Source organism: Rana temporaria, chromosome 6 (assembly GCF_905171775.1).
Source record: "Rana temporaria chromosome 6, aRanTem1.1, whole genome shotgun sequence".
NCBI classification, from domain to species: domain Eukaryota; kingdom Metazoa; phylum Chordata; class Amphibia; order Anura; family Ranidae; genus Rana; species Rana temporaria.
This window is the reverse complement of record NC_053494.1, coordinates 148,687,928-148,705,450: the sequence shown is the minus strand read 5'-3', so window position 1 is coordinate 148,705,450 and position 17,523 is coordinate 148,687,928. Positions and strand designations below refer to the sequence as shown.

Below are 17,523 nucleotides of genomic sequence, written 5' to 3'. Positions count from 1 at the left end.
AAGAGGTGGCCGTGGAGTGTGCAGAAGCCACATAAGCAGATGCTTCCTCTGTAGTGCCGCCTCCTGTACCAGGTGGAGTAATATCAAGGGCACATTGCCTGGGACCTTTCTAGCAGTCTGGAGGTGCCAGCAGAAGTTGTAAGAGGAAAAGAAGGCCAGTGTATTAAACAACGCATACACTATGGTTTTGCTAAAGCCCTTTTTAGCACCTATAAAAGGGTTAACAAATATGAGGCTGCTTTCACACTGATCTGTGGGTGCAGTGCACCTGCAGGTAAGTTGCACTGAGCCATAGATTTCTATTATATCCTGCGGGTTTGGTGTTCTTTCTGAAAGCGCACAAAAACTCCTGAATACTGGAGTTTTGCTGCACTTTCAGAAAGTGCATCACATCAGCAGGATATAATAAAATTCTATGACAAAGTGCAAAAAAGCAGCGGATTGACACTGTTGTGGGCACTTTTATGTGCACTGAGGTGTTTATAGAGGGGGACAGGCTGGCAGGTGATGGGCACTGATTGGCAGCTGATGGGCACCTTTTGATGGGGTCTGTGCTGATAATCGATGTGCTTATTATCGGCACAGACCTCCCCTCTGACAGGGAAAGCCACCAGTCGGCTCTCCCTGTCGGCGTGAACCGAGGAAAGCTGTTTACCGGCATTTCCTGGTTCACACTATGATCAGCTGTGATTGGTCACAACTGATCACATGGTAAGAAGCCTCTGTTAGAGGCTTCATACCACGATTGGAGTTGTTGCAGTGTGTCAGACCAACACACAGCGCCTCCGATCGCCACGCTGCGCAGGCTAACACAACCACTTTTCTGCCGTCATTTTGCTATGTGGCCGGCGGCAAGTGGTTAAGTGGCCCTCACTCTTAAAAAGGTTGAGCACCCCTGACTTGTATGGTCAAAGGTTTGTGGGCACCTGACCATCTTACCTGCACTAGATGGCCACCCCTCCAAATATTGCGTTCAAGTGTTACCAGTGAAGGGTTCTGTTAATACAATTGTATTCTTTCAAACTTGTGACTACAGTTTGGGGAAACTGCTTTGGGTTCCAACATCACCACCTCCCTTGGCGCAAAGCCCAGTCTATAAAAACATGGTTTGACTGATTTGTGTGAAGGAACTCAAGAGGCTTGCACAGAGCCCTTACATCAACCCTTCTGAAGACCTTTGGGATGGACGCCAATCTCTTCACCCAGCATCAGTACCTGAATCTCTCAAATGCTATTTATGATGGGCAATAATTCTTAGACACACTCCAAAATCTTGTGGACAGCATTTACATGTTGTAGGAGCAGTGAAGGCATTTATAGACGTGTGTTATCCTACAAAATGTGTGATGATCAGACATATTTAGCCAAAGGTAGACATATAGTATATAGTGTCTGCTGCATTCCCTGTGTAAGGAAAAAAAGTGTATCTGTGCTGTCCTTCTACTCCATTAAGGTTAACCTAGATGTGGACATTTCATTGAAAGTGATGTTCTGATACGACTTTCCTTGTGTGTTGATAAATCTATTCACTATACCTTGTAACTGTTACGCCGCATGCACACGATCGTGCTGTTGCCCGGCCAAATCACATCGGAATTCCAACGGAAAAAAATAGAACATGTTCTGTATCAAAACTCTGATGGGGCTACACACGATCGGAAAATCCGATGGAAATAATCCATCTGACTTTTTCCATCGGAAATTCCGATCGTGTGTACGGGGCATTAGTCATTATTCTGAGGCCCTGTACACACGAGCAGACATGTCCGATGAAAACGGTCCGCGGACCGTTTTCATCGGACATGTCTGCTGGGAGCTTTTGGTCTGATGTGTGTACACACCATCAGACCAAAATCCCCGCGGACAGAGAACGCGGTGACGTATAAGACACCAACGTTCTCTAACACGCAAGTTCAATGCTTCCACGCATGCGTCGAATCAATTTGACGCATGCGCGGGATTTCGGGCCGCTGGTTATACGTCATAACCAGCGGACATGTCCGATGAGTCGTACTAACCATCGGACATGTCCGACGGACATGTTTCCAGCGGACAAGTTTCTTAGCATGCTAAGAAACTTTTGTCCGCTGGAAACCTGTCCGCTAGGCCCTACACACGGTCGGACATGTCCGCGGACCAGTTTCAGCGGACATGTTCGGTCGTGTGTACAAGGCCTCACTTGCACTGTCATACCTGCATTTATCGGTGTTTAGAGAACATTTCTAAGCACCTAAAATTGTATGTAAGGATTTGGATCTATTCACTCTGTTCGTTTAGGGTGCCATCAGAGTTTGGAGTAAATCGAATTCTGTGTGTCCCAAGATCTGGTTAGCAAATCCAAAGGGGGCTAAAGCTGTTTTAAAGGGGTTGTAAAGGTAAAAAACTAATTCCCTAAATAGCTTCCTTTACCTTAGTGCAGTCCTCCTTCACTTACCTCATCCTTCCATTTTGCTTTTAAATGTCCTTATTTCTTCTGTCTGTAACTACACACAGTAATGCAAGGCTTTCTCCCTGGTGTGGAGAAAGCCTCCTGAGGGGGGAGGGGGGGGGAGCAGGAGCGTCAGGACGCCCACTAACACACAGCTCCTTTCTCTATCTGCAAAGTAGAGAGTGTCCTGTCACTCCTGCTCGCCCCCTCCCTCCTCAAGAGGCTTTCTCCACACCAGAGAAAAAGCCTTGCATTACTGCGTGTAGTTACAGACACAAGAACAGGAAGTGAGGATTTCTCAGAAGAAATAAGGAAATTAAAAAGCAAAATGGAAGGATGAGGTAAGTGAAGGAGGACTGCATTAAGGTAAAGGAGGCTATTTAGGGATTTTTTTTTACCTTTACAACCCCTTTAAAGAAGGAAATCTAGAACCTAATGCACACTGTGCTTTACCCCCGATGCATGAGACTCCGCCATTTATATGTGGATGGATGGCATAAGCACATCATCCATCCACCCTGCCAACAGTCAGTAAAGCTCCCGAGGCTAAAAGCTGCTGGAAAAACTGATCTGGGGGGACGTAAATGTTATTTACACGGCCCAGTGACTTAGACGAGCTAAATGCAGGAGTGCCAGTGTGAATGAAGCCTAAATGAAGGAACATTTCCTAACCAAGTCAGAGGCTGCTGTGTGTTTGAATTGTTCAATACAATATTTTGTCCGCCTTCCAGAAGTTTATTGAATTTCATTTCTGTGGGCTTTTTTGCAACACGTTCGTTCCCTTGTTACATCTGTAAATAATTACATATTCTCACTGTTGCACAGCGGTTATTGTGCTATTTCATGACTTGTAGTTGGAAAGCCTGACATAATTTTGCAGGATTTCTGAGCCAGTCATACAGTCTAGAAGTCAGAGCTGACTCCATAGAGGGCTGGGGCAGCTGGACTGCTGTCCTTTTCATTGGGTTACCAAGGCCTGCCGCGTTCTGATGAGTAGCTCACTGTGTAGTTGTAGCCTTTAAGGTTCTCTGTTGAAGTTCCTGAGCCCAGTACAAACTATAGTAAAATCGGGCGAACGATCGCCTGGTTTCCCTCGATGCCTTACATTAAGTCGGAACTTAGGAAGGAAAAAATGTACGATAATTTTCGTACGACGCGTTTTTTTTTTTTTTTTTTCTGATCATGCACAGGCTTTCGTGTCTTTTTCTTGTATGGAAACGGCACACATTAAACGAAAAGCATTTGTTTTGTTTGCAAAAATGGGATAATTTGTCCCTTCGGAAATTTTTATTTGCAAAGTTGGAATCGGATATCGAAAGTTGTGTATACACTATACGAAAATTGAAAAATCATGCCGTTGCATGGAATTTTTCTTCCAATTTTCTCATAGTATAATAAGAGTCAGAATTGCTCCCGACGGTGTTTCTGTTTTTTGGGGATGCTTTAAACATGCGCACCAGTTGACATGCCATAATAATCTTTTTTTCATCATTGGGTGAATAAGTGTACCATTCCAATTTATTAATAAGGTATCGAAAAAAGATGGGTATCCTCCGATTCCCATCTAGGTTTGGACTGGAGTCATCTCAGGCCTCGTACACACGACAGAGATTCTCGGCAGAATTCGCCGAGAAACTCGGTCAAAACCCGGATTCTGCCGAGAATCTCTGTCGTCTGTACAGTTTTGGCTCGATGGAGCCGCCGAGGAGCTCGACGAGAAAATAGAGAACATGTTCTCTATTTTCTCGTTGGCCGCGTTGTTCTATAGGAGAAGGCGGCCCGCCGAGCTCCTCGGCGGCTTCATCCCAAAACGAGACGAGGAACTCGACGTGCCAAGCACGTCGAGTTCCTCTGTCGTGTGTACGGGGCCTCAGAGGTGCAAGGGAACACCATGAGTAGAGAGTTGTGTGGAAGACAGAAAAGATAAAGAAGTAAAAAAAGAAAGGTCTCGGACCTCCTGGTTCTCAAAGGTCCATCAATAAATAGCACATCCACTATACCTACATTTTATCAAATTCAGTTTGGGTATTTTATTTTGTAGAAATATATTTGTCGTTGACCAAACAGGTACGTTTAAATTTGGCAAAATCTAAAGATAATGTAGACTTTCCAATTTGTTACTATTGCAATTCTGGCCACTAGTATATACACAGGTCCTTTAGTGTATTTAGAAATTTCCCTTTCCATATTTTAAAAATAAGGCAGTTTAAAGTAGTTTGCATAAGTTTAACCTGAGTTATGAGATGCATTACATTGTGGATTCTGATTCAGAATTTCCATCTATTAGGGCACATGGTGCTTTGTCGAATACAACCCCTGAAATGCTGTTGAGAGGTCTAAGGATGTTATTTAGATGTTCTTCTGGGGTCCATGCACCATCTTATCAATAGAATTAAGACTTAGGGGGACCCAGAAGACCAGGAGAGAGGGGGGCAAGAGGACTATATCAATACTGTATAGAAAGGTAAACTCAGAAAGTAGTAGGAGTTAAAAGATATATATCAATTTATTAACATAGTATCATAAAGACAAACATAGTCATAAAAAACATCAAAACAATAATACAAAACAATGAACATGTTGTGGGACCAACCAGACAAATCACCGGGCTAAAGTAGTCCCCAGAGGGAGAGTCACGGTGAAAGAGGAGGTCGCGCAAGATGGAATCTCGACTAGTTTCGCGACTGAGTTGCTTCGTCAGGAGAATTCTATGGAGAATACACCAAATTGCTTGGAAGTCGCAGCCGACTGTGGGAAAAGCCACCCACGGTGACCAAGGGGGACAATGGCGCAGGTGGTAAAATTGAAGTTAAAGTAGGGGAAGAGGGCCCTAGGACCCAGTTGCAACGTGACAGATATGCGATGAGTGGTTACAAAAGCCGCACAGTGATACTGTGTGTAATGTAAATTCAGAGATAAGGTCTGATGCAGTCTCACTTATGGGAGGCAACTTGTTGCTGGATAGAGCAAAGGGGAGTCCTAGGGCCTGGTGTCCAACACGTGTTGAACACCAGGCTGCATCAGACCTTATCTCTGAATTTACATTACACACAGTATCACTGTGCGGCTTTTGTAACCATTCGTCGCATATCTGTCACTTTGCAACTGGGTCCTATGGCCCTCTTCCCCTACTTTAACTTCAATTTTACACAGTTAAACAGGTCCACCTCCGCAGTTGTCGCTGTGGGAGTCCTAATTCTATTCTAACTGACTTTTAGGATGATGGTACTACTACTTCTTTGTTGTTTACACTAAGAGGCTCTTACTTAAACCATCTTATCAATTTCATCAATCATCAAGTTATTTGCAGCCTCTTGTCCTGACTGTCTATAGATTTGTGCATATTGTGCTCCTATTGTAGTATATAGTTTTTTTTTTTGGGTAGGTGTGGTAAACTTGTTGTATTTCTATAGATATCTGCCCTCTCTGGGCCTAAAGCGGTCTCAAATAGGGTTGTGGTGGGTAGCGAGCTAATTTGGTCTTTATCAAGGATGATATCTGGCTGTAATAGAAGTAGGGGGGAAATCTATTAATAAGGACATAAAAGAAAGAGTTTTGAATTTAGGCATTTTTTATTTTTTAATCAGATAGTCTTTTTTTGTATAGAATTTTTGTATATAACATTGAAAAGTGGCACAAAAACGGTAAGAGACAAGAAGAAGGATAAAATACAAAATATCACAAGTAAGTAATAAAGCCCAAGGTACAGTACTGGTAACCATCATACAAACCGCTTGTGCGCCCAGAGATTAGTATACTCATAGTGCAGAAAAGCAGTAAATAGGGTATTGTAAACAAAGATGTGTGCAATAACCGTCTATTATGCAGGTTTAAATGTGACTTGATATTTTTACACTAAAGCCTCGTACACACAATTGCATGCTAATCTCCATATTGAAAATAAAGAGGCTACTAAAGTACCAAGGGCCAGATCCTCAAAAGGGATACGCCGGCGTAACTGCTGTTCTACCGTCGTATCCCAGTTTATAACTATGGAACTGATCCACAGAATCAGTTTTCCATAGTTAGGCAGAAGATCCGACATGTGTAAGGGACTTACACTGCCGCCTCGGGTATGCAAATTGGCACTTACGGAGATCCACAAAGCTTTTCGGCTTCGTTTTTTCTCCGTAAGTTTTAGTTTGCAAACGCAAAATTAGGGCTGCTTTTACAAAGTGTAAACTGCTTACACCATGTAAAAGCAGACCCTTCTGTCCAGCGACGCGATTTTTTTTTTTTTTTTGAATTTTTTTTTTCCCGCCATATCTTTTTTTTTCCCGACGCAACTTTATTGACCCGTCGCGATCCACAAAGCTCGGCGTAACGTAATTTCGCGCTATGCACGTCGGGAAAATGACGTCACGAGCATGCGCAGTACGGCCGGCGCGGGAGCGCGCCTAATTTAAATGGGAATCGCCCCCATGAAAAGAGGAACGCCTTGCGCCGGCGGAATTTAAGTTACACAGCCAAAAATTTCTAGGTAAGTGCTTTGTGGATCGGGCACTTAGGTAGAAATTTTAAGGCAGTGTAACTTAAATGGGAAAATTTACGTTACGGATCTTTGTTCTCATACAACAGAATAAAAATTCCGAAGCGATGTTTTTGTATTGTATTTTCAGACGAAAACTGTACTGATTAACCTAAAATTGTATGATCTGCTATCGTACTTGAAAATGTTTCCTGTTTGTCCCTTCGGAACATTTTGTACGAAAGCTGTGTACAAACGATCAGATTATTATACTATTGCTTCAAAAGTGTTATTTTTTAGAAACAATTTTCTGATCGTGTGTATGGGCCTTAAAGGTGTAAGCTTCAGGACTCTCGTCCTCTTCCAAATCAGTGACTTACTAGTTTGGGGAGCACAGATCACAATGATAGGCCTGAAGCATGTACCCTTTAAAACCAAGTCGGCAATGTTGGCCCCATATCTCTGTCCTCACACGCTCAATGTATAACATTAGGTTGCATGGACCTCCTGCATAATTTAAATAAGGCCAGTCACTGCCAAGCCTCCTAAAAAAAACACATAGAATTCCAGGAACTGACTGATTAACTTTTTTCTCCAAATGTCACTGATTTACAGTTAAAAAAATAAAAAAATGGCAGTTTAACCAAACCGAAATGAAAGCACCAGTTGCTTGTTATGTATGAATTTGTTTTTGAGGCTAGTGGACTAACAATAAAGATACAAATGTATAAAATGGATAAAGTTTTATTGAATTGGACATCAACAAGTTTAGGAGAAAAACTCTGTCTATCTAGGTATGCTAGGTGTAACTGAAGTAGATAATACCAGTTCACCAAGTTTTAAAGAGGAGGTCCGGGGAAAAAAAAAATTAAAAGCCAGCAGCTACACATACTGCAACTGCTCGCTTTTAATAAATGGACACTTGCCTGTCCTGGAGTCCAGCGATGTCGGCAGTAGGGTTCCCGGCGTGAAGCCGAAAGGCTACACTGCCACCGCCATTGCGGGTAAGTGAACCCGGCAGTGTAGTCTTTTGGCTTCACGCCAGGAACCCTACTACGCATGCGCGAGGCCCGGCTCCTCTCTCCTATTAGCCTGGCGGCAAGGGGAGAAGGGAGCCCCGCGGTGATGTCACTACCGTGTCGCGGCCGGACTCCCGGAAGTGGGAAAGGATACCTGTCAAAGGCAGGTATCCTGCCCCCCCTCCCCCGAAAGGTGCCAATTGTGGCACCGGAGGGGGGAGGAATCCGATGAGCGGAAGTTCCACTTTAGGGTGGAGCACTGCTTTAATTATGCTGATATGCTCAACGTGTTTTGAGGGACATTGTGCTCACTATTACTCTGACTATGTTGTCACTTTTTGTGATGTTATACACTATTTATTATGATTAATGTATTTTTCTTTCCTATTCTATAGTACTATACACTATCTCTATTCCTTTTAAAAATGACAATATTATGCAAACAAAAGCTCCTGAAGAAGCGGTGAACTTCCGCAAAACTTGTCGCGCATATTCGCATAATTAAGACTTGGTGAAATGGTATTATCTACTTCAGTTACAACTAGCATACCTAGATAGAGTTTTTCTCCTAAATGTGTATGTTTTAAACTTGTTGCTGTCCAATTGAATAAAACGTTATCTGTTTTCTATGTGTGTATCTTAATTGTTATGGAACCATTAAAGTTCACTAGCCTCAAAAACAAACCCTTCCACGTAGGTATCTCTTTTTTTTGTATTGCTCATGTTTCGGCACTGTATTTAAATGCGTGTGTACAACAAACTAACTTGTTCTTGCCTCGTGTGCCTCACATTAATTTTGTGCTTGAACTGTCATACTTTGGTTTTCCTTTGTTCTATCGCTCCCAGGCTTTGATTCCTGGCTGTCACCCTCTTGTGTTTTTAGGGATTGGACTTGTGCTTGTAGAGGTTTGTTTAGTGTGATCTGAAAGTCTTTTGCTTGTTTGACCATTGATTGGTGCTCATGCACTGTATGCTTCTTAGTTAGTGACACTAAATTACCCCTCAACGGGGGTGAGAAGGCTCTTGGATATTCAGTAAAGGACTGTTAATAGTAAAGGGAATTTTTACACCTATGTTTGGTTTTAAACCCAATATTAGAAGTATGAAAATATACAAGATGCTCATGCAAGCATGTTTCTAATTAAAAGCGGCTCAGTACACACAAGTCACAAATGGGAAAACCCTGCTTACTTACTGTTTTCACGGCCCCAAAGCACCACTTGTTGCTAAAGAATATGCTGGTGTTCACTCTCCACCTCCAGCCAGCAGTCTAATGACTAGATTCACATAGCCCGCCCTAACTTTGCGTCGGCGTAGTGTATTGTGTTTACACTACACCGCCGTAAGTTAGCGAGGCAAGTACATGATTCACATAGTACTTGCCTGCTAAGTTACGGCGGCGTAGCCTAAAGTGGGCGGGCGTAAGGGCGCCTAATTCAAAATAGGCTGAGGGGGCGTGTTCAATGTTAATTTTGTTTGACCTGACGTTCTTGACGTTTTTTTGTAACGGCGCATTCGCCGTCTGCCTACATATCCCAGTGTGCATTGCGGCAACGTACGCCGCACGGGCCTATCGGTTTCGACGTGGACGTAAATGACGTAAATCCCTATTCACGGACGACTTGCGCAAACGACTTAAAATATTCGAATTTCGACGCGGGAACGACAGCCATACTTAACATTACTATTCCAGCTATTTGATGGAATAACTTTAGGCCTGATAATGCGTTACGTAAACGGCGTATCTGTACAGCGTCGGCCGGGCGTACGTTTCTTGAATAGGCGTATCTAGTGATTTACATATTCTACGCCGACCGCAATGGAAGCGCCACCTAGCGGTCAGCCTAAATATTGCACCCTAAGATAGGACGGCGCAAGCCGTCGTATCTTAGATAGGTTTAAGTGTATCTCTGTTTGAGAATACACTTAAACTTAGGACAGCGCAAATTCCGAGTTAGGTTGGCGTATCTACTGATACGCCGGCCTAACTCTTACTGAATCTGGCCCTAAATCGCTAAGGAGTACCAGCAGACTGATGAGGAAATCCTTCTGCTCCCTTTGTTAAAGAAGGGGTGGAATGGCGCTTACTCAAAATAATATATTAATAAATATATGGCAAAGATTCCTGTGCAAATAAATACTGTTCCTGTGCAAATAAATTTAATTCAGATGATTAAAAACAGCATGACACAGTGTGTATCCCAGCTTCCGGACTCGGCCACAACCGGAAGTGATGTCACCACAGCTCTGTACCCTGACGCGTTGCATGACTGCTCAACGTCACTTTGTCAAGCGTGTGAACACTTCTTTTTCTATGGCTGCTGCTTGTGTATATTTATAATTTTAGTCGTTGTGTATTTATACTCAGTGTGGTTAGCGCATTAGTAACTCCCATTACAAACTTCTGCTCACTTTGCGGTCTCCTCCTATCATCAAGTTCTTGTTAGCACATTTTTAAATGAATACAAAGTTGCTTTAATTTGTGTTTTTTATCTGCCAGGAGTTTGGCTTCAATGTTTCCTGGTGTTATTGAGAAGCATTGCCTTACGATTTTCTCTGTATTTTTTCCTAGGGCATTGTGGGCAATCTAGCTAGTGGGAAGTCGGCTTTGGTACACCGGTACCTGACGGGTACTTATGTTCAGGAGGAATCCCCGGAAGGTATGTGTTTTCTGTGCACTTCATCCTCTTTGTTTTGTAGAGTACGAAGATATTGCTGTGCAACAAAAGGTGATACATTTGTAGCCACAAGAATCTTGCACGGCCAGCTCATCTATACATTTTAAGCCCATATCCATCATCTTCCAAATGTATACCAAATGCTTTTTTGGCCTGAGATGAGGCGGGATGCAGCTATAGTATAAATAAAATGTTTAGTATAAACTGTGCATGTACTATTAACATCATTAAAAAGTATATATTTTCTTAATTGTTCCCCCTTTCTCCTTTCCCTATAATAATGCTGGTCAGAGTTTTCACTTACATTTGGCTGATTTTCCCTTAGTAATGTATGAGAATGTCTCTAGTTCCTCCGTTTATCTACTCTCCCTGTCATGTAAGAGGTGTACCAGGAAACCTCCGGCCTCTCTATCTTGTACATGGTGCATTCTCGCCTGGTCTATGACTGTCTAAGCTCCTTCTTTACCTCACTGCCTGTCCCGTTGGTTCTTTGCAGATATGGATGCAGGTAAATATACATTCTCTACAAGCTGAGGAGACAGAGAGGCGGCTGAGATATCTGACGTAGAGTTAACTCCTTTTCTGTGTTTCTTCATCTCTTCTCTGTTTTCCTTTTGCATCTCCTAGTTTGGGTTCTTCTCATCACACTCCCTGTGTTTTCCCCCCGACGTTGCCCACTAGACTTTGTGTCATGTAGAAGCATCATTTGTCTATTGTTGAAAATTGTACTTGGGAATAGTGGCTGGTGACCGGAATCCTACCGATGTAATGGAGAGGTCTTTGCGAAGGACTGTAAAATCTTTTATTGAGATGTGTTTGGATGTCTGCGTGTTCCAAGCTGGCTGAGATCTATCATGTGTTGCAATGGAATTGTGCGAATTCATTTAAAATGCTTTTGGTAATGTTAATATTTCAGGAGAGGTCTGTCCCAGAATCAGTAATGTGTGTCATTGGGGCAAATGTGGAAGTGATCCTTTTGCTTAGTGTAGATGTTCCCATCACATCACTGTTTCTTGCTGGCTCTACCAGAATGTTTTCTGGCTGTGCTTTCAAAGCCTGACTATTTCTCTTCCTCTGTCTGTTGTCATCTATGCTTTCTCCTGTTGTGCCCACTCGTCCTAAGCTGTTACCTGTTATGCCTGCCTGTATTAGTCTGTCACATGTTGTGCCTGCCTGTCCCAAGCTGGCACCTGTTTTCCTTACCTGTCTCGGGATGTCCTCTGTTGTCCCTGCCTATCTCAGACTTTTGCCTGTTGTCCTTGCCTGTCTCAGACTTTTGCCTGTTGTCCCTGCCTGTCTCAGACTTTTGCCTGTTGTCCCTGCCTGTCTCAGACTTTTGCCTGTTGTCCCTGCCTGTCTCAGACTTTTGCCTGTTGTCCCTGCCTGTCTCAGGCAGATATAAATCATTTCTTTCTGTTCCCTATTGTTCTACTCTTCCCTTTCCTTTTTACCATCACTGCACGGGATCTTTTCTGTTTTGTCTTTCCAATCTCTGGTTATTTTACAATTGTTGCATGTCTTGGGCTTTGTCTTGCATTTGTCTATCCTTCTTTTATATGTATTATATACTGTTATGTTTCTGGCTCATCACTATTACATTTCAAATGTATTTTTCTGCTCATCTTGGCTAAATGTAGGGTGTCTTGATAATGTAGAAGTGCAGGGAGTGCTTAGTGTTGAACTATGTGTAGTGTGTGTATGTATGTATATATTGTGTGTGTGTGTGTGTGTGTGTGTGTGTGTGTGTATATATATAAAATGTGTGTGTACAAAAGTTTAGGGCAGGTGTGAAAGAAGCGGTGAATGAAGAATGCTTTCAGAAATAGAAGTGCCAAGTTATTTTTTATTAAATCACAAAATGGAAAGTAAATGAACACAAGAGAAATTCAAATCAATATTTGGTGTGGCCACTCTTTGCCTGCATCAATTCTTCTAGGTACAATTGCACACAGTTTTTCAAGGAACTCGGCAGATAGTTTTTTTTAAACATCTTGGATAACTAATCACAGATCTGTGGATGTAGGCTGACTCAAATCCTTCTGTCTCTTCATATAATCCAAGACAGACTTCATGATGTTGAGATCAGGGCTCGGTGGGGGCCAAACCTTCACTTCCGTGACTCCTTGTTGTTCTTTTTGCAGAAAATAAATCTTAATGACATTGTCTGTGTGTTTGGGGTTGTTGTCCTGCTGCTGAATACATTTGGGACCAATTACACACCTTTATGATGGTATGGCATGATGGATAAGTATCTACCTGTGTTTCTCACCATTGAGGACACCATTGATCCTGACCAAATCTCCAACTCCATTTGCTGAAATGCAGCCTCAAACTTGCAGGGAACTTCAACCATGACTGTTGCCTGCAGACACTCATTATTGTACTTCTCTCCAGCCTTTCATGAACTAACTGCCTCTCGCTCCAGCCAAATATTTCAAATTTTGACTCATCAGTCCAGAACCCATGCTGTCATTTTTCTGCGCCCCAGTTCCTGTGTTTTCCTGCATAGTTGAGTCACTTAGCCATGTTTCCATGTTGTATGTATGGCTTTTTGGCCACAATTCTTCCATGAAGACCACTTCTGGCCATACTTCTCCTGATAGTAGATGGGTGTACCTGCGTCCCACTTGTTTCCGCTGATTTTGTACTGATGGCAATGTTGGAAATCATCCGATGTTGAGGAGAAGTAAGCATGACATGTCTTTCATCTGCTGCAGTACGTTTGCTTGACCAACCGTTGCATCTACGGTCCTCAACACTGCCGCTCAATGGTGCCCACAAAGCTGAGAAATACAGGCAGATACTGATACCCTCAGGGAGGTGTGTTATTTGCCCCAAATGTATTTTGCAGCAGGACAATGACCCCAAACATACAGCCAATGACATTAGGAATTATCTACGTAAAGAACATGGCGTTCTGGAGGTGTACTTGGAAGAATTGATGCTGGTTTGAAGCTAAAGGATGGTCACGCCAAATAATTATTTATTTATTTTTTATCTGTTTGCTTATCTTGCATTTTGTAAATTGCTAAAAATTATATAATAAAATATATATATATATATGTGTGTGTGTGTGTGTGTGTGTATGTATGTATATGTGTGTGTGTGTATATATATATATATATATATATGTATATGTATCACCCCTGGGGTCAAAGATGTGTGTTAACTTTTTTCATGGTGTATGTTGCAATTTGTATTGATCAGATATGGCTTAGATTCAGCTTTTACAAAAGCAGATTTTCTGTGTATTGATGTAAGAAGTATTTGCAGATATATTCCAACGTCTGGATTCTTCTGTTTTAGTTTTGGCTACGGTAATGTCATCATATAGCTGTAGAGTCCTCTTGTGATTCTCAGTTGGTGGCAGCTCTTCTGTACAAAACTCCTAGTTCTCATGAGATTAGTTGATATTCCTGCATTTTGTTCAGCCAGCTCCATGTCCCCTGTTGTGACAGCAGAGGTGCTGTGGGATGGAAGTGGACAGTAAAGCTGGAGGAAGCCCTGCCTGTCACTGGGGAAATGTATACCTGGAGAAGCCTACACAGAGATCTTATACCAAACATTTAAATACAGCAGGAGGAGGATTCTTACAGCCACTGCTTGGCTGGTTGGATCACTGAGTACCTATCAGATTAGTTTGATAAGGTTTTGCTTTTGCTACTTGTAATGAGCAACTTTTGCTATTGAATTATACATATGTTACACAATAGCCTTCAATATACAGTAAGGCTGGATTCACACCTATGGCATTTTTTGTGCTTTTTGCAGATTTGCTCTACAGAACATTTTCCGTGTGAAACCATGTTAAATGGACTGTAGTACAGATCTGCAAAAAGCACTAAAACTTTGAGAGTAACTTGATTTGAGAGCGTTTTGCAAGACGAGCAAAATGTTTTAATAAATTTTGCCTTGATATACAAGCAATGTCTTGATAGAAGAGTAGCGTCATGTCACAACTGAGTATAAAAAAGGAGAGGAGCCTCTAAGTGTAGCAATATGGTTACATTTAACCACTTAAGCCCCGGACCTTTAGGCAGCTAAATGCCCAGGCCAGGTTTTGCGATTCGGCACAGCGTCGCTTTAACAGACAATTGCGCGGTCGTGCGACGTGGCTCCCAAACAAAATTGGCGTCCTTTTTTCCCCACAAATAGAGCTTTCTTTTGGTGGTATTTGATCACCTCTGCGGTTTTTATTTTTTGCGCTATAAACAAAAATAGAGCGACAATTTTGAAAAAAATGCAATATTTTTTACTTTTTGCTGTAATAAATATCCCCTAAAAACATATATACATTTTTTTTTTCTCAGTTTAGGCCGATACGTATTCTTCTACCTATTTTTGGTAAAAAAAAATCGCAATAAGCGTTTATCGATTGGTTTGCGCAAAATTTATAGCGTTTACAAAATAGGGATATTTTTATTGCATTTTTATTAATTTTTTTTTTTTTTACTACTAATGGCGGCGATCAGCGATTTTTTTCGTGACTGCGATAATATGGCGGACACTTCGGACAATTTTGACACATTTTTGGGACCATTGTCATTTTCACAGCAAAAAATGCATTTAAATTGCATTCTTTATTGTGAAAATGACAGTTGCAGTTTGGGAGTTAACCACAGGGGGCGCTGAACGTGTTAGGCTTCACCTAGTGTGTGTTTACAACAGTAGGGGGGTGTGGCTGTAGGTCTGATGTCATAGATTGTGTCTCCCCCTATAAAGGGGATCACACGATCGATGCGCCGCCACAGTGAAGCACGGGGAAGCCGTGTTTACATACGGCTCTCCCCGTTCTTCAGCTCCGGGGAGCGATCGCGACGGGGCGGCTATAAACGAATAGCCGCGCCGTCGTCCCGGATCGCTCCCCGAGGTAAGCCGCACGCAGCGGGGGGGGGGGGCCCGATCGGACCACCGACCCGCAGAAAGGCAAGGACATATATATACGCCCTTCTGCCTGTCCGTGCCATTTTGCGGACGTAAATAGTCGTGCGGCGGGCGTTAAGTGGTTAATGAAGGTACAACATTTAGCAACTTATTGCTACACTTAGAGGTGCCTCTCTTCTCTTTTATACCCTGTAAAAAAAAATGCTTTGCTATACAAGTGCTTTGGATTACAAGCATGTTTCTGGAACGAATGAAGCTAGCAAACCAAGGTTTTACTGCATCTTGGGCAATCTGGTCGTTGTGCAGCTTTAATGATAGACTGTTAGTGTGTTTCATAACAGCCTGGTCACTTATCCTGCTTTTCATAACATTTTCCATGTCTTCTTCCTGACGGAATTACATTTAAAACCCGCCATAGCCTGGCTTAAAATACTTGATCCGATCAATAATAGCAACAGAATAGCTAGAGAGCCAAAGAAACTGCCTACCTGTTTCTGCAACGTTGCTTCCTTGCTAACACGGGAACAATTCTTTGCTGGCCTGCTGAGCAAGTCACTGAATCTGTAGAAAGTGAAACAGATGGGAAAGATTCTTAGACCTTCGTAACAATCCTGTCACTGGCAAGATCCCACCAGAACAAGATTGCTGATGTTTTCCTCCTACTGTGGTCTCTTTAGTATCCGGGCCTAATGCCGCGTACACACGATCATTTTTCGGGTTGTAAAAAATGACTTTTTTTTTAATGTCATTAAAAACGATCGTGTGTGGGCTATAGAGCATTTTTCGGGTTCTGAAAAACGGGCCAAAAAAAATTCGAACATGCTCTATTTTTTAACAACGTTTTTAAAGTTGTCGTTTTTCGAGTTGGAAAAAATGGTCGTGTGTGGGCTTTAACGACGTGAAAAATCAACGCATGCTCAGAAGCAAGTTATAAGACGGGAGCACTCGTTCTGGTAAAACTACCTATCGTAATGGAGTAAGCACATTCATCACGCTGTAACAGACAGAAAAGCGCGAATCGTCTTTTACTAACAGGAAATCAGCTAAAGCAGCCCAAAGGTTGGCGCCATCCGAATGGAACTTCCCCTTTATAGTGCCGTCGTACGTGTTGTACGTCACCGCGCTTTGCTAGAGCATTTTTTTTCCACAATCGTGTGTAGGTAAAGCCGTTTTAATGATCAAGTTGAAAAAAACGTTGTTTTTTCTAGAGCCTGAAAAACGTTGTTTTTTACAACCCGAAAAATTATCGTGTGTACGCGGCATAAGACCTGGGCTCACAGGAAATCAATTTAGTGATGCTGGCAATCATTCGGTTCAGAAGACTCAGGAAATCTCTTGGCTAAAAGGAAAATAAATACTGTGAGGCCCCGTACACACGACCGGATCTGTCCGTTGGGATTTATCCGCGGATCAGTTCCAGCAGACAAATCCGGTCGTGTGTACGGCATAGCGGACATTTGTCCAGCCGACCGTTTTCCAGCGGATAAAAATTTCTTAGCATGCTAAGAAATCTATCCGCTGGAAACCTGTCCGTCGGACTTATCCGGTCGTCTGTATAGACTCACCGGATAAGTCCGACCGATCCCCATCCCTCGCATGCGTCGAAGTGATTCGACGCATGCGTGGAAGTATTTACCTTCCAGGGTCGCGCACGTCGCCGCGTCGACGGCGCGGCCACGTCACCGCGTGTTTTCCACGGGGATTTTGATCTGATGGTGTGTACAGCCATCAGATCAAAATCCGGAGCAGAAATGTCCGATGGAAACGGTCCGGCGGACAGTTTTCATCGAATATCCGCTCGTGTGTACAGGGCCTAAGGGACAGCTCCAGACTGAAGAAGAATATTGCAGCAAAGGTTGTTTTTCATTTTCTTGGAGTTTTTGCTTTTCATTACATTTTGGATCTGCTCTTACTCTACTGATCACAACTTGGTTACTATTCTTTGAGTCCTGACACTTTGCAGTCCCTCTCCAGACCAAGGGTCTCCAAACTTTCTAAACAAAGCTTACTGACCTTCAGACTTTAGGAGGGCCGGACCATGGCCAT

General features: G+C 42.7%; 1 protein-coding gene across 10 annotated transcripts in view; it reads left to right on the top strand.

Moving 5' to 3' along the window:
* The window catches only part of AGAP1 (ArfGAP with GTPase domain, ankyrin repeat and PH domain 1), a 579,218-nt gene that overhangs the window by 297,236 nt on the left and 264,459 nt on the right, over window positions 1–17,523 (top strand). For 6 of the 10 annotated variants that reach the window (XM_040357546.1, XM_040357545.1, XM_040357543.1 and 3 more), the window contains 2 exons: window positions 10,488–10,575; window positions 11,090–11,101. In XM_040357546.1, coding sequence (XP_040213480.1) covers window positions 10,488–10,575; window positions 11,090–11,101 — 100 coding nt within the window. The remainder of the gene's footprint in view (window positions 1–10,487; window positions 10,576–11,089; window positions 11,102–17,523) is intronic. The other 4 variants (XM_040357547.1, XM_040357549.1, XM_040357542.1 and 1 more) reach the window with 1 other exon arrangement.